At 38.8% G+C, this 18,285-nt stretch overlaps 1 protein-coding gene across 2 annotated transcripts in view; it reads left to right on the top strand.

The window, feature by feature from the left end:
* Window positions 1-18,285, top strand: part of LOC126284676 (uncharacterized) — a 125,719-nt gene that overhangs the window by 82,863 nt on the left and 24,571 nt on the right. For both annotated transcript variants that reach the window (XM_049983795.1, XM_049983796.1), the window contains exon 2: window positions 8,664-8,718. In XM_049983795.1, the coding sequence (XP_049839752.1) occupies window positions 8,664-8,718 (55 nt within the window). The remainder of the gene's footprint in view (window positions 1-8,663; window positions 8,719-18,285) is intronic.

Raw genomic sequence — 18,285 nt, 5'->3', positions numbered from 1 at the left:
AAAAGAATAAGCACTCTCTTGAATGCTTTGGGTCACGTTCAAATCCGGTTCAATGGTTTTAAACGTTTCGTTGTTGTCCCAAACTGTACGTGAGTGCATATATTGCAATCGGGCTGGACTGCAAAAGGATGTGATCATGTTTCATGGGGATGCAGCCCCACAATCTCTTTAGATAGGGGTTCTACATCTACATCTACGTGATTACCCTGCTATTCACAATAAAGTGTCTGGCAGAGGGTCCAATGAACCATCTCCAAGCTGTCTCTCTACCGTTTTACTCTCGAACGGCGCGCGGAAAAAGAGCACTTACATTTTTCCCGGCGAACCATGATTTCTCTTATTTTATAGTAGTGATCATTTCTCCCTATGTATGTGGGTGCCAACAGAATAATTTCGCAATCAAATGGCTCTGAGCACTATGGGAATTAACATCTGTGGTCATCAGTCCTCTAGAACTTAGAACTACTTAAACCTAACTAACCTAAGGACATCACACACATCCATGCCGGAGGCACGATTCGAACCTGCGACCGTAGCTGTCACGCGGTTCCAGACTGAAGCGTCTAGAACCGCACGGACACACCGGCCGGCATTTCGCAATCGGAGGATAAAACTAGTAAGTGAAACTTCATGAGAAGATCCCGTCGCAACGGAAAGCGCCTTTGTTTTAATGATTGCCACTCCAATTCACGTATAACGTCTGTGGCTCTATCTCCCGTATTTCGAGATAACAGAAAACGAGCTGCCCTTCTTTGTACTTTTTCGATGTCATCCGCCAGTCCCACCTGGTGTGGATCCCACACCGCACAGCAGTACTCCAGAATAGGGCGGACAAGAGTGGTGTAAGCAGTCTCTTTAGTAGACCTGTTGCAATTTCTAAGTGTTCTGCCAATGAATTGCAGTCTTTGGTTTGGTCTACCCACAAAATTATCTATGTGATCGTTCCAATTTAGATTTAGACGTTGCCGTTTTGACCTCAATCGCAGAGGCATCAGAAGAAGGGGTGATATGTGGGTAAGAGGGGTGTGACAACCATCCCATCGTGAGGCACGTCCATGGTGGTGTAGGGCAAAATTGTGTTGAAATTTGTTGTCAATATGACTTCATTAACCCACCTTCCATGTGATATGAACATCTGATCACTGACCTTTTCTGCGCATGCGTCGAGCCCGTTGGTGATGTCGCTTTTGCACCATTATCGGCTCTTGTGATACGATCCCTGTATGGAAGAGGGAAAATCGACTCATTTGGAAAGTCAAGTTAACAGCCGAGGATAGTGAGATCCTTTCGCCTTCGATACCCAAGGATTCATATATACAACACATTTCTGCAGAAAAATCTCTCGATGTAATAAAATAATACTATGATTCATATGTGCAACACATTTCTGCAGAAAAATCCCTCAAGGGAATAAAATGACACTAGGATATATTAAACTCTCACAAGGTTGAGATGTACCGTCTATGTAAAAGGCTAGCAGGAACCAACTACTTACTTTTTTCCCACGAGAAGGTAACGGTACTGAACACAAAAGCTTTGCGCATGCACGGGTTTATCGCTTTGGGATACAGTTATTGAATGCTTTGGAGTCACCAGAAGAAATTCCTCTGATCAGTCGAAACTATTTGCAAGTTGCAACATTCATTGGCCGCTACTCGAACTGCGCTCGGTCAGTCCCAGACCACTGGAACTGGAAGAATGTCTCCATCGATAGCATTCTCGTGATTCCAACGGCTCCAACAGTTACCTGGACGAACCTTAGGTAAGGGCACTACTATCAATAATGGTATGACGTAATCAATCCTACCCCTTTCGTATCGCTGATTCTCTGGAACAATCGGTGCTAAGCGCAGCTTTTCAGCAAGAGGCATTATCATGCAGTTTCGTTCAACAACACCCAAGCGCTACCCATGCGTCTTTATGCAAGACGAGAGCCATCGTCGTCCAGATTCCGTGTGGAATGGTTGTATGCAATCGCATCGCACTAAAACATATCAACTGTTTGTAGATGTTGATAAAATTTATGTTTGCACGGATTCATTGGTTTCAGTGGACAAGAAGTGATGGGAAAACCAATATCGTCTTGTTAGTAACACTCAGTGGCTTGAACGTTTTGTTGGTTATCGTGAAATTTCATAGCATGATAGTTTAATTTTGATATGGAGTACAGCAAAGGCAAACTTCAACGTAAAAGTGCAACTAAATTTTACTCCTACTGTGAGCAACCCATTGTTAAGAAATGTGTTACTTACAAACTCGATAAATGAAGTAAATGCTATGAACTGTTATCCTTTCGAAACCACTTTTTCACTTAAATCAGATTTTCACTTTAATTGGAGGACAGATGACTTTAACATTAATAAGGAGAGAGACACATTTTCGTTTCCGGGAAAACATGTCCGACTGCCGAAAAGAAAAGTGTTCCAATTGAGAATTATCAAGGTATTGTGGGAGGGAAGTGACAACCACACTCTAGCTACAGTGAAGAACCCGTGTTGTTCCGGGTCAGTACGGCGGTGGTTCGTGGCCAGCAAGATCATTATTGGTGAAAACAGAACAGCTAACCTTATGCTAAATAGAAATCCATCCAGAAACACAAGTAGTGAGTTGTTGTTTAGGCTCATACAAAAAAATAAAAGAAAAAAGTCACTAAGACCTATTTTGTGGAAAATTTTATGCTCTTTACTTCCATAAATAGTCAATTTTGCCGAAAATGGCATCGTTTCTGAGTTTAAAGCGAAAAACCTGTAAAAGATCCATTTTTCGTGTTCTTTTCCATTTTGACCCATTTCCGGGCTGGAATTGTGGTGAGACTTTGAAAATACGGATTCAGCACCCTCGAAAACATATACAAAGCTTGTCGAAAAAAAAAAAAAAATTCTCCAGAACTTCCGCTATTTGGCCTTTCTGAACACTATTTGACTGCACTATGGCAGTAAGGCCCGAATTCAGTGTTTAGTACTGGGGAACGTCAGAGTATGTTACGGTACTGGACCTTTGCCTTTCGTGTGCAACTGCTTTATTGCCTGAGTTACACAAGCATGGCTCACGACCCATCCTCACAGTCTTACTTCAGTCAGTACGGCATCTCTTATCTTTCAAACTTCACAGAAAGTCTCGAGTTTGCTTTTCGGTCCGGCAGCAGCATTGAGCTTCCGCAGGATGTTGCAAGGTTATAGCCACGTTTTTGTCAGATGAGGGGTCCGTTTTTTTAAAGATGACCTTAAAAGGCTTCGTTTTTTCATTTTATTGTGAAGACACATATATTTATTTTTTAATTTTATGTACAATATGTTTTCAGGAAGCCTTTATACACACAGTCTTTGGTCTATAAAATTAAGCCATGAAAGCTTTTCTTTAAAAACTATAACATATTTTCTCAACAGTAAAAAAATCGCAACACCAAAAATAATGAATAAAGAGTAATGAAATTTCGGGTTTACATTTGTCGAGGTGACGTATGTAAGTGATTAACATAGCAAAATCACAGGTTCATGTAAGCACGAGACAATCCAATGCAAATGTGAAATGCTGGTGCATTAATAACGAGTGCAACCGCCACAATATTGAAAGTAAGTATGCAAACCTGCATACATTGTGTTCTTGCACTGGTAGCGGATGAGTTTGTGGAATATAGTTCCACGTGTGTTGCACGTGCTTGTCAATGCAGGGACAGTTAAGGCTGTTTGTGGATGATATTGCAGTTGCCATCCGACGATGTCCCACATGTCTTCCACTGGAGACAGATCTGGTGACTGAACAGGCCAAGGCAACATGTCAACACTCTGTAGAACATTTTGAGTTACAACAGTGATTTGTAGGCAAGTTTTATCTTGCTGGAAAACACCTTCGGGAATGCTGTTCATGAATCGCAGCACAATAGATTGAATCACCAGACTGACAAACAAATTTCGACTCAGGGTGCGTGGGATAACCACAAGAACGCTCCTTGTGTCATACGAAAATGCACCCCCCGCCCCGCCCCACCACCATTTCTTCAGATGTGGGACCAGCGTGTCCATCTTGCAGACAGGTTGGTTGCAAACTATCAATTGGCCTCCTCCTAACCAACATCTGGCCATCACTGGCACCGGGACAGAACCAACTTTCGTCAGGAAGCACAACTAAATATTTATTCACCATACTGCCAAACGAATTAAAATTCGAATATAATATATTGCCTATTTCCAACAAAACGCAAAATGTTTCAAATGGCTCTAAGAACTATGGGACTTAACATCTGACGTCATCAGTCCCCTAGACTTAGAACTACTTAAACCTAACTAACCTAAGGACATCAGACACATCCATGCCCGAGGCAGGATTCGAACCTGCGACCACAGCAGCAGCGCAGTTCCGGACTAAAGCGCCTAGAACCGCTCGGCGGCAGCGGCCGGCTAACAAAACGCAACTCAGTCTTCTAACATAAGGTTTACTTTTGCGGAGCAAAAGAATCTTAACATTGGTTTGAATAACTTACGAACTTTAACGGTTTCAAGTCTCTTTCCCTACTACAGTCTTGTATTCAAATTTACGACTCATCTGAAACTAAGTCAGAGTTCCTTTAGCATATCGAATCATCTTAAGTTCCCCAATTCAATTTCAAATTTTATTAAAGTTGTTTTCATTTCAATAATTTTTTTCCATTTTCTTGAGTGAATTAAAAACTTGAAACTATAGCGACCAAATTTATTTACAAAACAAAACGGACTACACTGGTACTATGAGTCTTATTGAGTGCGACGCCACATTGGCCGACTTGCGCGTCGACAATGGGGATGAAATGACGATGAGAACAGCACAACACCCAGTCCCTGAGGGTTGCGGTAATCGAACCCGGGTCCCCGGGGGTGGCATCCAACGCGCTGACTGTTCAGCTTATGGGGCGTTCTCATCTATGATGTGCAACATACACTGACTTTTATGTGATGTTTATTTAAAAATATGTTAGAATTGTGACGGCTGCACTCACTATTCCAATGACATTATGAACAAGAAATTTCATAGTTGAACATAATTCTTGTAATAAAACTTGAAGACATGATATATATATCGCCGTTCCACAAGTGAGACATAGTACAAATTGAAGATCGCTCGCCGCCTTAGAATGTAAATCTGATTTTTAATGGTGGGCGTCTCCGAAGAGATGAACGTCTTTGATGCAGTTTTCTTCATTTATGCCGAGAGGCTGCATCTTTAAGGGACTTGGAATCTGTCAGGGAAGAAAGGTATTCTGAAGAAATTGGCTGCAGTCTATAGTAATGGCCTAAACTGACAACGGGACACACACAACAAAAATCATTTTCAAGGTTTTCGGCGGATGAATTCGAACCACCTCACCTCCCAAATCCAAGGATTGATAGCTCAGCGCCTGAGCGTGAGCTACCCCATTCGGTAGAGTATTAGGAAAAACTGGTTGTTGTTCATTGTTTTAAAATAAAATAAAGTGCATCACAACAAAAGATGGACAACTGATTTTCCTCTTATTGTGCATGTTTGGTCTCCTGGCTTCAATTATTATAGTATTACAAGAGCATAAATAGTTTTTGGACGAAAAGGGGGGGGGGGGGAGGAGTCGGCAGGGTGGGATGCAAGGCAAGGTCGGATCGTGCGAATTCAACAGCCCACTCAAAAAATGTTTAAGAAACGAACTATACAACGTGCTGTCATAACATACCCCTTCCACGCTCCACAAACCCCTCCCTATCGTTCTGTATCAAAACTAGTTCCTAAATTGAGTACGGCCCGGATGACTAGATTGGGCGCTATCTTGCCATATAGGCTTCTAATGATAGAATTTTGGGGATATTTTTTAAAGAAATGCAACCATCACAGGTTGGGCGATATTTTAGTTGATTAAATCATTTTCGGCCGACACAGGCAAATCCAAATGTATCTTTATGTACTCATTTTAAGTGAATTTTATTTGTAATTATGTTTTCCTCTCCTCTGTCGTGAGAATTTCTGAAATACTGCAACCGCAAAGTTCTACCAGTCTCCAAATAGCGACTCCAGTGCTAACGTTGAGGTGCGTTGATATGTAAGTAGGCTATTATAATACTGCGTACATGTTTCTAACTTACCTCAATGCTAATGGAATAATCAAAATTGTTTTACCTCTTCTTTCTTGTTACAAACTCATCTATAATTGGCAACTACCACAACAGCACACAGTACAAAAACAGTAAGCGACAGCATTTATATTGCATTCAGCTGCAAGTAAGAATTGGACTGATTAACAAAACAACACCTGAGCTCACGTAACTTCAACAAAGTACAGTAGTTGGTCTTAGATAAACTATGGATGGGCTATTCCATTGATATCTCGCTATTCGAAATCTATCGATGGCCTTTTTGATTGCTTATAGAGCGTATCCCTTTTACATCGTAAGACTGAAAATCATAATATTTGGTGACAGGCGGGTCCGAACTCCTTTCGCTACGTCCTCGGATGTTGTCAACATGTGTCTTAAAAGAGCTTAACAGCTACAATCATTGGCAACGGTCAGACATTACTCGCTTTCCGGAGGACATAAATTCAAATCTTCACTTGGCTATCCAGATTTATATTTTCCGTGATTCCCCTAAACTGCATAACCCTTGCAATACACCTTTCGAAAATATTGGTAAGTCAAGTACATTATATCTCAAAATTTTGAAAAAAATATTGTTTTTAATGAAGTCTTTTACTAGATTCCATAATTGTTTTAAATTGTTCTGATAAACTTAGCCCAAAAATTTAAGTCTTAGCAGTGGATGTGACTTTTCACAATGAATCACGTATTCCCTATTTTCAGGTTCAGGGCCCTACGTACATCTCAATATCTCTCTAAAAAGCTACAAGTCAACACCTCTTTAAAAAGAATGTTTCCTGTAAAAGTCAACAATAAACGAAATTTGTACTTTTTAAATTTTTTTGTCGTGGTCATGAAGTCCCCTCCCCCATTTATACTATATGTTATTGAAAGTGCGTTGATAACTGCTAAAAGTGTGTTAAAAGACATTTCAGGTTCTGAACCATACTTACACATCAGCGCCTGTTTAAAAAGTATGTTGTTAATATTAGTCAGCAAAAACCAACGAATTTTCTTTTTTTAAATTTTTTATAGTGGGCATGTAATCACCCCTACCCCCTCACACACACTCTTGGTAATACGTATTACTTTTTTTCCCAAATCCGAACTTGTGCGAGGTCACTAATGACGGGACATTAAAACCTGATCCTCCTCCTTTCCTTCCAGTGTCTGCTTTTACGCCCAGTATTGTGCCGTCTTATGCTACACTAACTGAGTCATCGTTTTAAGTAATTGGAAGAACAGACTTTTTTATATTTTTCCAGTTAAATATTATGAACGATGAGCCACTTCCATCCGGAACATGATTTACTATATTATCCTGTTATTGTCTGAGATTTGTAACAATAAATTTGTATCATTCGCAAGTGAAACTGCTGTTTTGAAACTTCTTGAAGGAATAAAACTGTGTGCGGGACCGGGACTCGAACCTGGTACCTTTCTCTTAATACCTCATCTCCTACCTTCCAAATTTCACAAAGTTCACCTGCATACCCTGCGCGCACTTCGCTGTAGAATGAAAATTCTTTGTGAAAGCTTACGTTATTTCCTACAGTTTATAGGAGGTAATTCTACCTTAGACACAGGTTATAATTAAAAATGCTTGCCTATTTTCATGCTAGACTCCTAAACCTATTGTGAATACTGAAAGGAAAACATATCTGGTGCACAACTGTTAGCGATACGTCTCAAACTGGTACGTCGCTTTTGCTACGTAGCAACGCGCGAAACAAATCGACCTTGTTTACTAGTTACGAAACTCACGGGATGTCGATTTCTCTCGGTTACTCAAAAACTCGACTACGGTTCATACAGCCGTTTAACTCGACCAGCTTCTTTGTGTTAACAATGTTTGACATTTTGCTTTGAAATGAAAGGTGGTCATTAAGTTTCTCGGTTTCTCGCTTCCTGCTAACAGAAATGCGATGGTCAACTCGCAATAGAGGAAAATAACACAACCGTTCGAAGAAATAACATTAACTAGAAATGCATCTGTTATAGAAAAGAAAGTGACCTTTAAGTAAGCGGCGAAAAATTCGCTTGCTTTGATATATGAAAAAAAAACCTATATCTGGATGACCAGACGCGGATTTGAATCCTGTCCCTCTTGTACTACTTCAACATTTACATACCTTGACGTGCCGTGCATGGCAGAGGGTACTTAGCATTGGGTTAGGGTTTCTTCTGGTTCCATTTGCATGTGGAGACGGGAAGAATGACTCCTTAAATGCTCCTTTGCGTGCTGTAATTAGTCTAATCTTCTCTCCCCTCCATTCACTTACAGAACCGTCAGCATCTACTCACAGACGCCATCTGTGAGGTAATTTTAGACCTGAAAGCCATTCATGAACCATTTTTCCTTTTGCAATTCATTGCCCCATACTAATTAGCAACCAGCATCCGAAAATGTCATCCATGAACTAGTGTTGAGTATACAAAAAATAGTTTGTGTTCTTTATTGGTTGTAGTAGAATCCCCAAAGCTGTGCATCTAATTCTTAAGGATGGAGTGTTGCTGAAATGGGGGCAACAAATAGCTGCAGTAATAAGACTTACTTTGTAATACATTATTTCTTGTTTTGTTTCATAGGTGGCATACATTGTGGCCTTCACCATTGAGCTGTGGTGGATTCTGGATGCTGAAGGTACGATAACCTCTGACCTTATTAACTATGAAACATAACATATGAATGAGGCCTTTTATGTACTCTCTGGAATCAACAAAACGAGATCAGTAGCTAAAGTACAAATTTACTTCTCAACTTGTTGCACATATGTAATTATTATCCTTCTTGATAGGTTTATCGAACATTAAGCGGAAGAGATTACAGAGTGAAATGGCACAGCAGTGGATTTAGTTCATTGAAAATAGAAGGAATTTCCACTTTGTTTGGAAGTGAGACTGTTTAAAAAGCAAATTAATTGTATCAAGAAGAAAATTTTGCTCAAGGAAACTAGAATTTCAAGGCAACACAATGACTACCAGGAAATTACTAATAGACACTATTAAAATCAGATAAAATCTATTTGTAACTTTCAAAAGTGCTAATTCCTAATTAAAGAGGATTCATCATGAAAATTTGTGGTTCTTAATTTGTAATAGCTATGAAAATACTTGTAAAATTTCAAACTAAAAGTAGGGGGAAGGATACAATACATAGATGGTGAATGATAACAGTCTTCTTTACTGTTCTTTGCTACATGTGTCCCATATTTTTCACTTTAAATCCTACAAGTATTTTCATAGTAATTATGAACGACAGACAACGTCCCAGGTGGTGTACCCTGGGGAATGCTGTTGTACAGCACAGTGGTGAAAAGTACACAAGTACAGAAACCAGACACACTGTCATCTTCCAGTCCATATAAAGGCAAACTGAGCAAAGAAGCAGTTTTAACATGAAAAGACTGAATGTATGTGATTTTAACATAGGAGGCTGGGCTGTATGAGGACAAAGGGAGAATTCCTTGAAAAAATTTTAACCTGAGAAAAAGTAAGTATCATACTCCTACAAGAGGCAAATCTGACTGATCAAACTGTAGGAACCTGAACAATAATATCTGTGACGGATGATGTAGACGCTCTATTTCAGAGCCATAGTTAGTATGATCTGTGCTTTCATACTGAATGGACGCTACATATTGTTCTAAGTGGAAATAAAATAGTGTTTAGAAAACAGCACTGTTGGTAATATTTCACAATTGTATCACCAGCACTGTGAAAACCACCTCATCAGAAGGTTACATGTTCAGATCACATTCGGTACTAAAGCACAGAGCATACCAACTATGGCTCCAGAAGAGAGTGCATACATTGTCCGTCAGTGATATTATTATTTAGAGTCCCCACAAAACTATCAGGTGACTGAAAGTGTCAGGATTCCCTAATATTGGTTACATCAGCCATGACAACCACGGAATGGCCACCCTAGTAAAGAACAACCTCATAGGGAAAATCAAACAATGGAAAATTCAGGATGGAGTGTAACAATATTATGAAAAGGATAGTTGCTACTCTCCATACAGCAGAGATGCTGAGTCGTGGATAGGCACAACAAAAAGACTGTCGGAAAGTGAGCTTTCAGCCAATAGGGCCTTTGTAGAGAATAGACAACATACACTCACTCGTGCAAACACAACTCACACACTCACAATCACAGTCTCTGGGAGCTGAGGCGACACTACTCAGCTGCCAGAGATTGCAGTCATACGTACGTGCGTTCTGTTTGCATGAGTGTGTGTGGGTATGTTGTCTATTTTCAACAAAGGCCTTAGTGGCCGAAAGTTCACTTTCCGACAGTCTTTTTGTCGTGCCTATCTGCAACTCGGCATCTCCGCTATATGGTGAAGTTCCAGGGAATTTAAACACAAAAGTAATGCCTGCTGAACATCTTGTAAGTGTAAAATAGGGAGAGCTGACATTCTATAATGTTTATAAACCTCCAGCACAGAAGTGGCTCATAGATATTTAACCCGAGGCTAACCATCCAGCAGCTTATGCTAATGATCTGAACTGTCAGTATGCCAAATGGGATTATCGGTGATCTGCAGCTGAAGGCATTGGATTAGGTGACTGATAGACCTATATCTCCTGTTCTACTCCAGGGACACAATGACCTTCAAATCAAAGGCATGGAGCGCAATACTGACACCTGAACTAAACTTTGCCACAGACGGTGAGACATACACAACTGTGCAAGCTACAGGAAGAGTGCTCGAGATGTTCCCATGGAGCTGACACCCACTTGCAATCGTAAAGGTCAAACTATCAGTCCCAGCTATAAAACGCCAACCAATCTCATGATGGAAATTGAGAAAAACTGACTGGAATAAAAATCAACCCTACACCAAGAAGACAATAAATTGGATACTGCTGAAACCTGAGAATTACAACAGACTTATAAATCTGGTACACAAAACAGCCCTAAATGCTACTCCTTGAAGGGTTAGGAAGGAATAAAACCCCTGCTGGACGAAAGAGGTTGAAACACTAATGTAGCGATTTAAGAAGAGTGGGGAGAGCAAGACCGCGGAAAAACTGGTCAACACTATGAATGAGAAATGCAGGAGCAGATGGAAGGAGGCAATGCGAAACCTAGATTTTACTCATTCCAGCAGGAAGGGCAAGGGCCTGCTGCAGAACCAAGGCAGCACCACTGCACCTGGCAGGCTATCTCTTGGTTCTAGTCCATATGAGACTGTGACTGTCCTGAAACAGACCTCCAGAGTCCAACTAAAGAAAGCTGATAAGAAAGACGTTTCGAGAAACCTGAACAATATATTACTTAATTATCCAACCAACACGGACATTGTGAAATAAGTGGAAATGGATAAGATTACCCAGGCCTTGGAGCTAATGACAGGAAAAGGTGCTGAACCTGATGAAATCGTACCAGAATTCTAGAAGGATATGGGAATTTTAAGAATAAGGTGGTTGGCTGAGCTCTGCAAGGAATGCATCAGAACCAATACACTCCCGAAGGTCTGGAAAGGAGCAAAAGTAAAGGCATTTGCTATGCCAAAACCCGGAAAGACTGGAGATAATCCAAAGAACTGCAGACCAATATTCCTTCTATTTACCTCTTATAAACTGTACGAGAGAATACTAGTGACTGGGCTAACTCTGTACATTGAAGCCAACCTTCCTAAGTGAGAAGCAGATTTTCGAGCAGATAGAAATTTTTGCAATCAGGTGTTGTCCCTCACAACCTGTTTTGAGAAAGGCTTTTAAAAAAAGATGGAAACTGGTCTGGTTCTTATTGATATTACATCAGCTTTCAACACAGAATGGACTGAGGGGCTAAAATTATCAACTGCAAATAGACTTACACAATACCGAAAAACATATTAACAGACAAGAAAATCAAAACATGACACAAACAGCAACTGCATGGTTCTGAAAAACGGTCTGCCATATGGTTCTGTACTAGCACCCATTCTTTTGACTCTATGTATTGCTGTCATGCTTGGCACCAAATCATGTACATTTTTGTATGTAGACGACTTGGTCATTGCATATCAAAGTAAAAGTGCTGAATGAAGACCTGGAAACATTGAATGCCTACTACTCAAAGTGACATTTACATCCAGACCCAAGCAAAACACCCATCACAATAATGCACCTTAACCATAGAGATACAAATAAAAAGCTACAGTTTTTTATGAAAGACCAATGCATCAGGCTCACGGGCAAATGTAAATATTTGGGAGCAAAATCACTACTTAAGCAGTACCCCTTGTCTGCTAAACCCTGTTCTCCGGTCTGGATGAGAATTGCCCATGTAACTAAATTGGACATACAACTGAAGGAGACAATGCAAATAATCTCTGGAACACTCGAGTCCATCTCCTGTGCCTGGCTCTCCATCCTAGCAAACACAGAGCCCCCCGATATTAGGCAACTATCATGGTTAGCCACAAGAATGTGCAGAAAAATCCTAGATAATCCAGAATGCCCTAAATGCTTGGCATCTACAAAGAGACTTAAATCAAGGTCACCTTTAAGGAAAATTGGCAAGGCTTTGACTCAGAGACTGCATGAAAAGCACTATGGACTGCAAATAGACATAAGAAATGAAATTTGGTGGATGACCCCAATGAGATGATGAATGGATTCAACTTCCTGAGGGAATTGTGAACTTTGAACCATAACAGCACAAGTGTTGGTAGATGTAAACAACAGATGGGCACTGTAGAACAGTCCTGAATGTGAGTGAAATTCAATCAAAGGACCATTTACTTGTGTGTGGAGTGTATGCCTATGAGGATGAACTGAAGGCCAAATATGGATTATTTGACTGAGCTGTAGAATGGCTCAAGAATATTTGTAATAGTGTATAGCATTATGAAAACATATGTAAAGAATATTGTAATTCAGTATAGAACTCTGAAAATATTCTAGTTAAGATATTATGTGATGATTGCCTTTGTAAATGCCAAATGGGTAAATAAATAAATACCTATTGAAAATTCACAATCACAAATTTTCAAGACCGTCTGTGTGGTGTTAGGAGTCTGCATGGGGCTAGGATAAATAATTTTATACTTTTTAGTCTGACTTAAAAATGTAGTACATTTAAAATGAATTTTTATTTAAATAATTGATTTGTACTTTTTAGTCTTGTATGAGTAAAATTTTTCAGTTGATTTTAAATATTTTGATGAAATTGCATTAGGGACATGAGGCAAATTTCATATTTATTTCAGTTTCTCTTCACGTGAGTCAACCAGTATGTTGCTTCCTCTTACATATACCTTGCTTAAAAAGTGAAGGAAAAAATTAGAGAGATTCGAGCACATGGGGGCTAACCTGAAATTGTTCTTCCCACAAGCCGTTCATGACTCAAACAGGAAAAGGGGGAAATGGCAGTAGTACATGAAGTATTCTCTGCCAAACAGCAAAGGAAGAAATGAGTCAATATTACACTGGCATCCAGTTCCAAGCTGTGATGAAATTTTCAAGTGTTAGCTCATTTGGAAGCTAATTTAAAATCAATTGCAAAATTTGTAACGAACAGACAAGATTTGACCTAATAAAAACATGTTCAAAAGAAGATGAACAAAAACCAAAGACCGAGAGGTGAAGATAAAAAAAAGAGGAATTTATTTTTATTTGTTTTCGATTTCCATGGATACTTGATGAGAATATATCATTAGATTGTAGAATGTACGAGATGACTACATGTAAAAGCTATGTGTGTAAATAGTCATGAGGCTTACAATCTAAATCATATGAAAACAGATATATGAAAAGTGAGGTCCAAGTGCTCAGATAACAACTTACCTAATGCTAATACTAATTCTAATATTCACACAAACAAATTATAAGACTTGCATTACAATCCACAGAAAAAGCATTCTGTCAACATGTGAACAGTACAACATAGTAGGATCACAAAGTAATGCTTAAAATTAAACACAGTTCACAAAACATTATACATTAAAAAAAACCTCTAAAGAATAGAAAGAGCTATCCAAAAGATATGGTTTTAACTGTTTTTAATCATATCCCCAATGACTGATAAGATAGGAAATGGAAGTTTATTGTATATTTTTTACCTTGAGTAATGTACTGTTTTCTGTACCACTCTGAGATTTTCATATCTTTGTGATGATTTCACCTACTCCTTGAAACATGATCACACTATCCACTGTTTATTTTGTTCATTGTGTGATTCTTGTTGACATAGCACATAAGTGAAAAAAATGTGTTTCATGGATGGTGAGGATCCCCAAGTATTTGAGTAAATTTCTCGAAGAACATCTGTAGTAACTCTGCTAATAATTCTGAAGGCTCTCTTCTGTGTAATAAATATTTTATTTATTCATGGCTGGCTTCCCGAGAATATGATGCCACATATCATAAGCGAATGGGAATGCCCAAGGTCAGAAGATTTGATTGTTTCCAAGACACAAACAGATGCAGTTGAGCAAATCGCAAATGCTGCAGAATTCAGTCTTTTACATAGGTTGAGGATATGAACTGACAAGTTTAGGTTCTTATTAGCATATAATCCCAGGTACTTGGAAGACTCAACTCTCCATATTTCTTGTCACTACATTTTATTTCAATATTTTCCTTTTTTGTGTGTGCTGTGTGAAACATAATAAACTGAGTCTGTTAAGATTGAGGGACAGACTATTTGAAATGCACCAAAGTACATCTTATTTGAATATTCTGTATTTTGTAGATTGCAGGTGGCTACCTTGCCAGTCATAATGCTTGTGTCATCTGCAAATAGGGTAAAGTGTTCTTTTTGGCCCATACACCTGGCATTCCATTGATAAGGATTAGGAATAGTGAGGGACCAAGCACTAAGACCTGTGGCACTCCACTTCACTTTGCACCAGTCAGAGCAGGCAGGTGCCATTATAGAAATATTGAACACTACCTTCTGCTTTCTGCCATTTAGATGTGATTCGAACTACATTCCTACTTTACCATTTAAGCCATAGCACTCAGCCTTCCTAAATAATATTTTGTGATTTACACAATCAAATGCTTTAGACAAACCACAAAAGATTTCAACTGGTGACATTTTATTATTTGTGGATTCAAGGAGTTGGTTGACAAATGAGAAAATTGACTGTGCATTTGCAGTTTCCTTTGGAATCCAAACCAATCTTTATTAAAGATATTGTGTTTCTGAAGGTGATCTATAATCCTTATGTACATACAATTCTATAATATTTTAGAAATGTTAGTTAGCAGTGAAACTGGTCATTGATTGGAAACCTCAGCTTTATCACCTTTTTTTGAACAATGGTTTGACTGTTACATATTTGAGTCTATTAGGGACTGTACCGTGATGAGAGAGTCACTAAATGTGTGACAAAGAACTTCGAGAATAAATTTACAGCTGTGCTTCAGCACTTTGACAGATATGTTGTACACACCAAAGGCATTCTTGTTTTCAATTTGGCTTATCACTTTCTCTATGTCATCTATTGTGATATACAGTTCATGCAACTGGATAATTTTTTTCTGCACTGATTTTTGTAGAGGATTCGTGGCTTCAGCCATAGGTGCCTTACATCCAATATGATCAGCTATAGTCAAAAAATGGTTGTTGAATATATTGGCAACTATTTTACCTTCATCTTCCATGCTGCCTTTCTGACAGTATCCTCTGAAATCTTTTCTGACACCCTTTTTACCATCTTACAAGTAATTTTTATTTTATTATGTGAACTGTTGAGTTCAGATTTAATCAACATGCTCTTGGATTTTTAATCACAATCTTTAGGATGCTAGTACAATATAATTTGTAATGCTCCCTATCCTGAGATGTATTAGAATTTCTTAGTGAAGCAGAAAGAATTCTCTTTGTTTTACGGATGTTTTGATGCCCTCAGTGACCCATTGTCTCCCACAGTCACTCAAGTTGGTACTTTTTGTAATTTGCGTTGGAAATACAGATTCAAACAGGGTAACAAGCTGAATTCAGGAATAGTTTAAACTTCATTGATGTTTTTATCCTTATATACTATGTCCCTTTCCATCTGCTGCAAATGCCTGTTGAAGATTTGCAGATTTTTATTGTTCATTATTCTGAAGGATCTATTGATAAAACTCCTACCTTTTTTAAAACTACTACTTTTTTAACATCATGCATTTACAATAGCTGCCTGCTGTAGCCAGAAGTACCATGTACACATATGTTATCAAATCCTGCTATTGTCAATTAGACTCGTGCAGTACTTTGTCACTCTTGTGAAAAAGTTAGCAACTGCCCTTAGATTAAAAGACTTTGTTACATTCTAAAAATCTGTCCTGTCATTACTGCAGGTAAGAACATTTACATTAAAATCATCAATCATGATTATTTCTTTGGTTTCGGACAAGTGAGTTAAAAGTGAATCCGCTTGCTTGAGGAATATACATAACTTTCCTGGAGAACATTGTTGACAGTAATTACACAAATAGGCAGAGTGTTAAGACCAATGGAATTACATTTTCCTGGAGACCTGGAGACATATTGAGAATCAACTTTATCTTTGATAAAGATAGAAGCTGAGAAATGAATTAAAATCTGTGCCAAGGCTGGGACTTGAACCTGGATGTCCTGTTTAGTAACAGGTGTGCTATAAGATGCTTTAAGAAGGAGAAAATCAGGTGGGCTGAAGTGTGAATTGAAGTTTGTGTTAGGGAGGGTATTGGACTGTGGTAATCCATGCAGGGGTGTTAGCCACAGTGCTAGGGTGGTGTAGTGGATAGCACAAATATTAGCAAGCAGGAAACCTCGATTCAAGTCTTGGGCTTGGCACAAATTTTAATTCATTTCTACAGCTTCTGTCCTTATTAACACTACATTCACCGCAGCAACACTCCAAAAGCCATCTTTTTTTTTTACATCTATAGACTTACTTACTACGTTATTTTTAAAAAACATTCCCACTCAACTTTTCTTAATTGTTCAACTATTGTAGTAAGCTGCTAATTTATATTGATATAGTTGCATCATCTCAGTCCTTTCCTTCAGATGATGTTTAGTAAAATATAATATATGGGCATTTTTTATTGCTTTGCTGTTATTAATGTAGACAGACAGCTGGTTCAGCTTGTTTCTAGGACCCATTATACTCTAGTGAAATACACAATTTTTGTCATTTTCTGAACTCTTCATTCTGATGGCACTGTACTGTTGTAAATTGCAGTTTGAGCTTATATGCAGTGTGCCTGCAGCTATTTGAGTTAGGTTAGGCCTGGACGTGAGGCCGTATATCAAACATGCTCAATGGTTGTGCATTTCCTGGTTCTTGTGCTTCTTCTGCTTCCCTGTGATACTATTAACGATGCCAGAGGCACACTAGGTGGTGTAAGGTCTGTCCTGCTGAAGATTGTGGAGGCACCAATACTGGAGAAAGGTCTTGGGCTATTGATGATGGGCCAACAGCCAATGAAATTTCTGAGACTGTTGCTGATGATTGCAAAGGAACAATTGTGGGTTTGATGGCTGCTCTTCACAATGGGAAAATACTGTTGTTGTATCTGAAGTTTGTGGTAGTGTTTCTATTGGTTCTTTTGTTGTTTGCACTGGTGTGGTTGGACGCTCTGTACCTGCCATTGCTGACAGGGGAAATGCGGTGCTGTTCTGATGTTGATAGAGTACCTTTTATTATTTTGGCACTCATGTTTCTTTAATCCTGTTAGTTTGGTGCAGACCATTTATTTTATATCTCCCACAGTTGTCATCTGGAATGAAAGTTGCACTGGGAAATGATTTATAAATTTAGTGTTTGTTTATTTCAATATTAACATAAGATTTTTCTATTAAACCATTCCAGCATAACTGCTGCATCCTACCTCATCAGTGCCCTGCCTTATATATTCATATCTAATTGTATGTGAAACAGTTGGGTTGGGAATTTACCAAGATTTAGTCACATGTGTAGACCACTGTAAATGTACTGCCTGCCTTTATTCCAGAGGTGAACTACAGAGATTATGTTAGTTTTGACTGCAGCTATTCCAAATGCTTTTCCTTTATTATTTTGGTTGAATATCATCATGGTTGCTTAATTATTAGGTAACTCAGCAGTTTTGATAAGGAAGTTTATCATTCAGTATATCAACTGAGGTTAATGCTAGTTTATCTGAACTATCTACCTTTTGGTATTAGACATGCCACTCTATTCCAGAATCCACAAAAAGACTCATAATTTTAGCTGCTTAGATATTTGTAGTGACTTGTTTAATAATTTCTCATTAC

Source organism: Schistocerca gregaria, chromosome 8, assembly GCF_023897955.1.
Source record: "Schistocerca gregaria isolate iqSchGreg1 chromosome 8, iqSchGreg1.2, whole genome shotgun sequence".
Lineage (NCBI taxonomy): Eukaryota > Metazoa > Arthropoda > Insecta > Orthoptera > Acrididae > Schistocerca > Schistocerca gregaria.
Note: the sequence above shows the minus strand (reverse complement) of the source record. Positions and strands in the feature narration are given on the sequence as shown.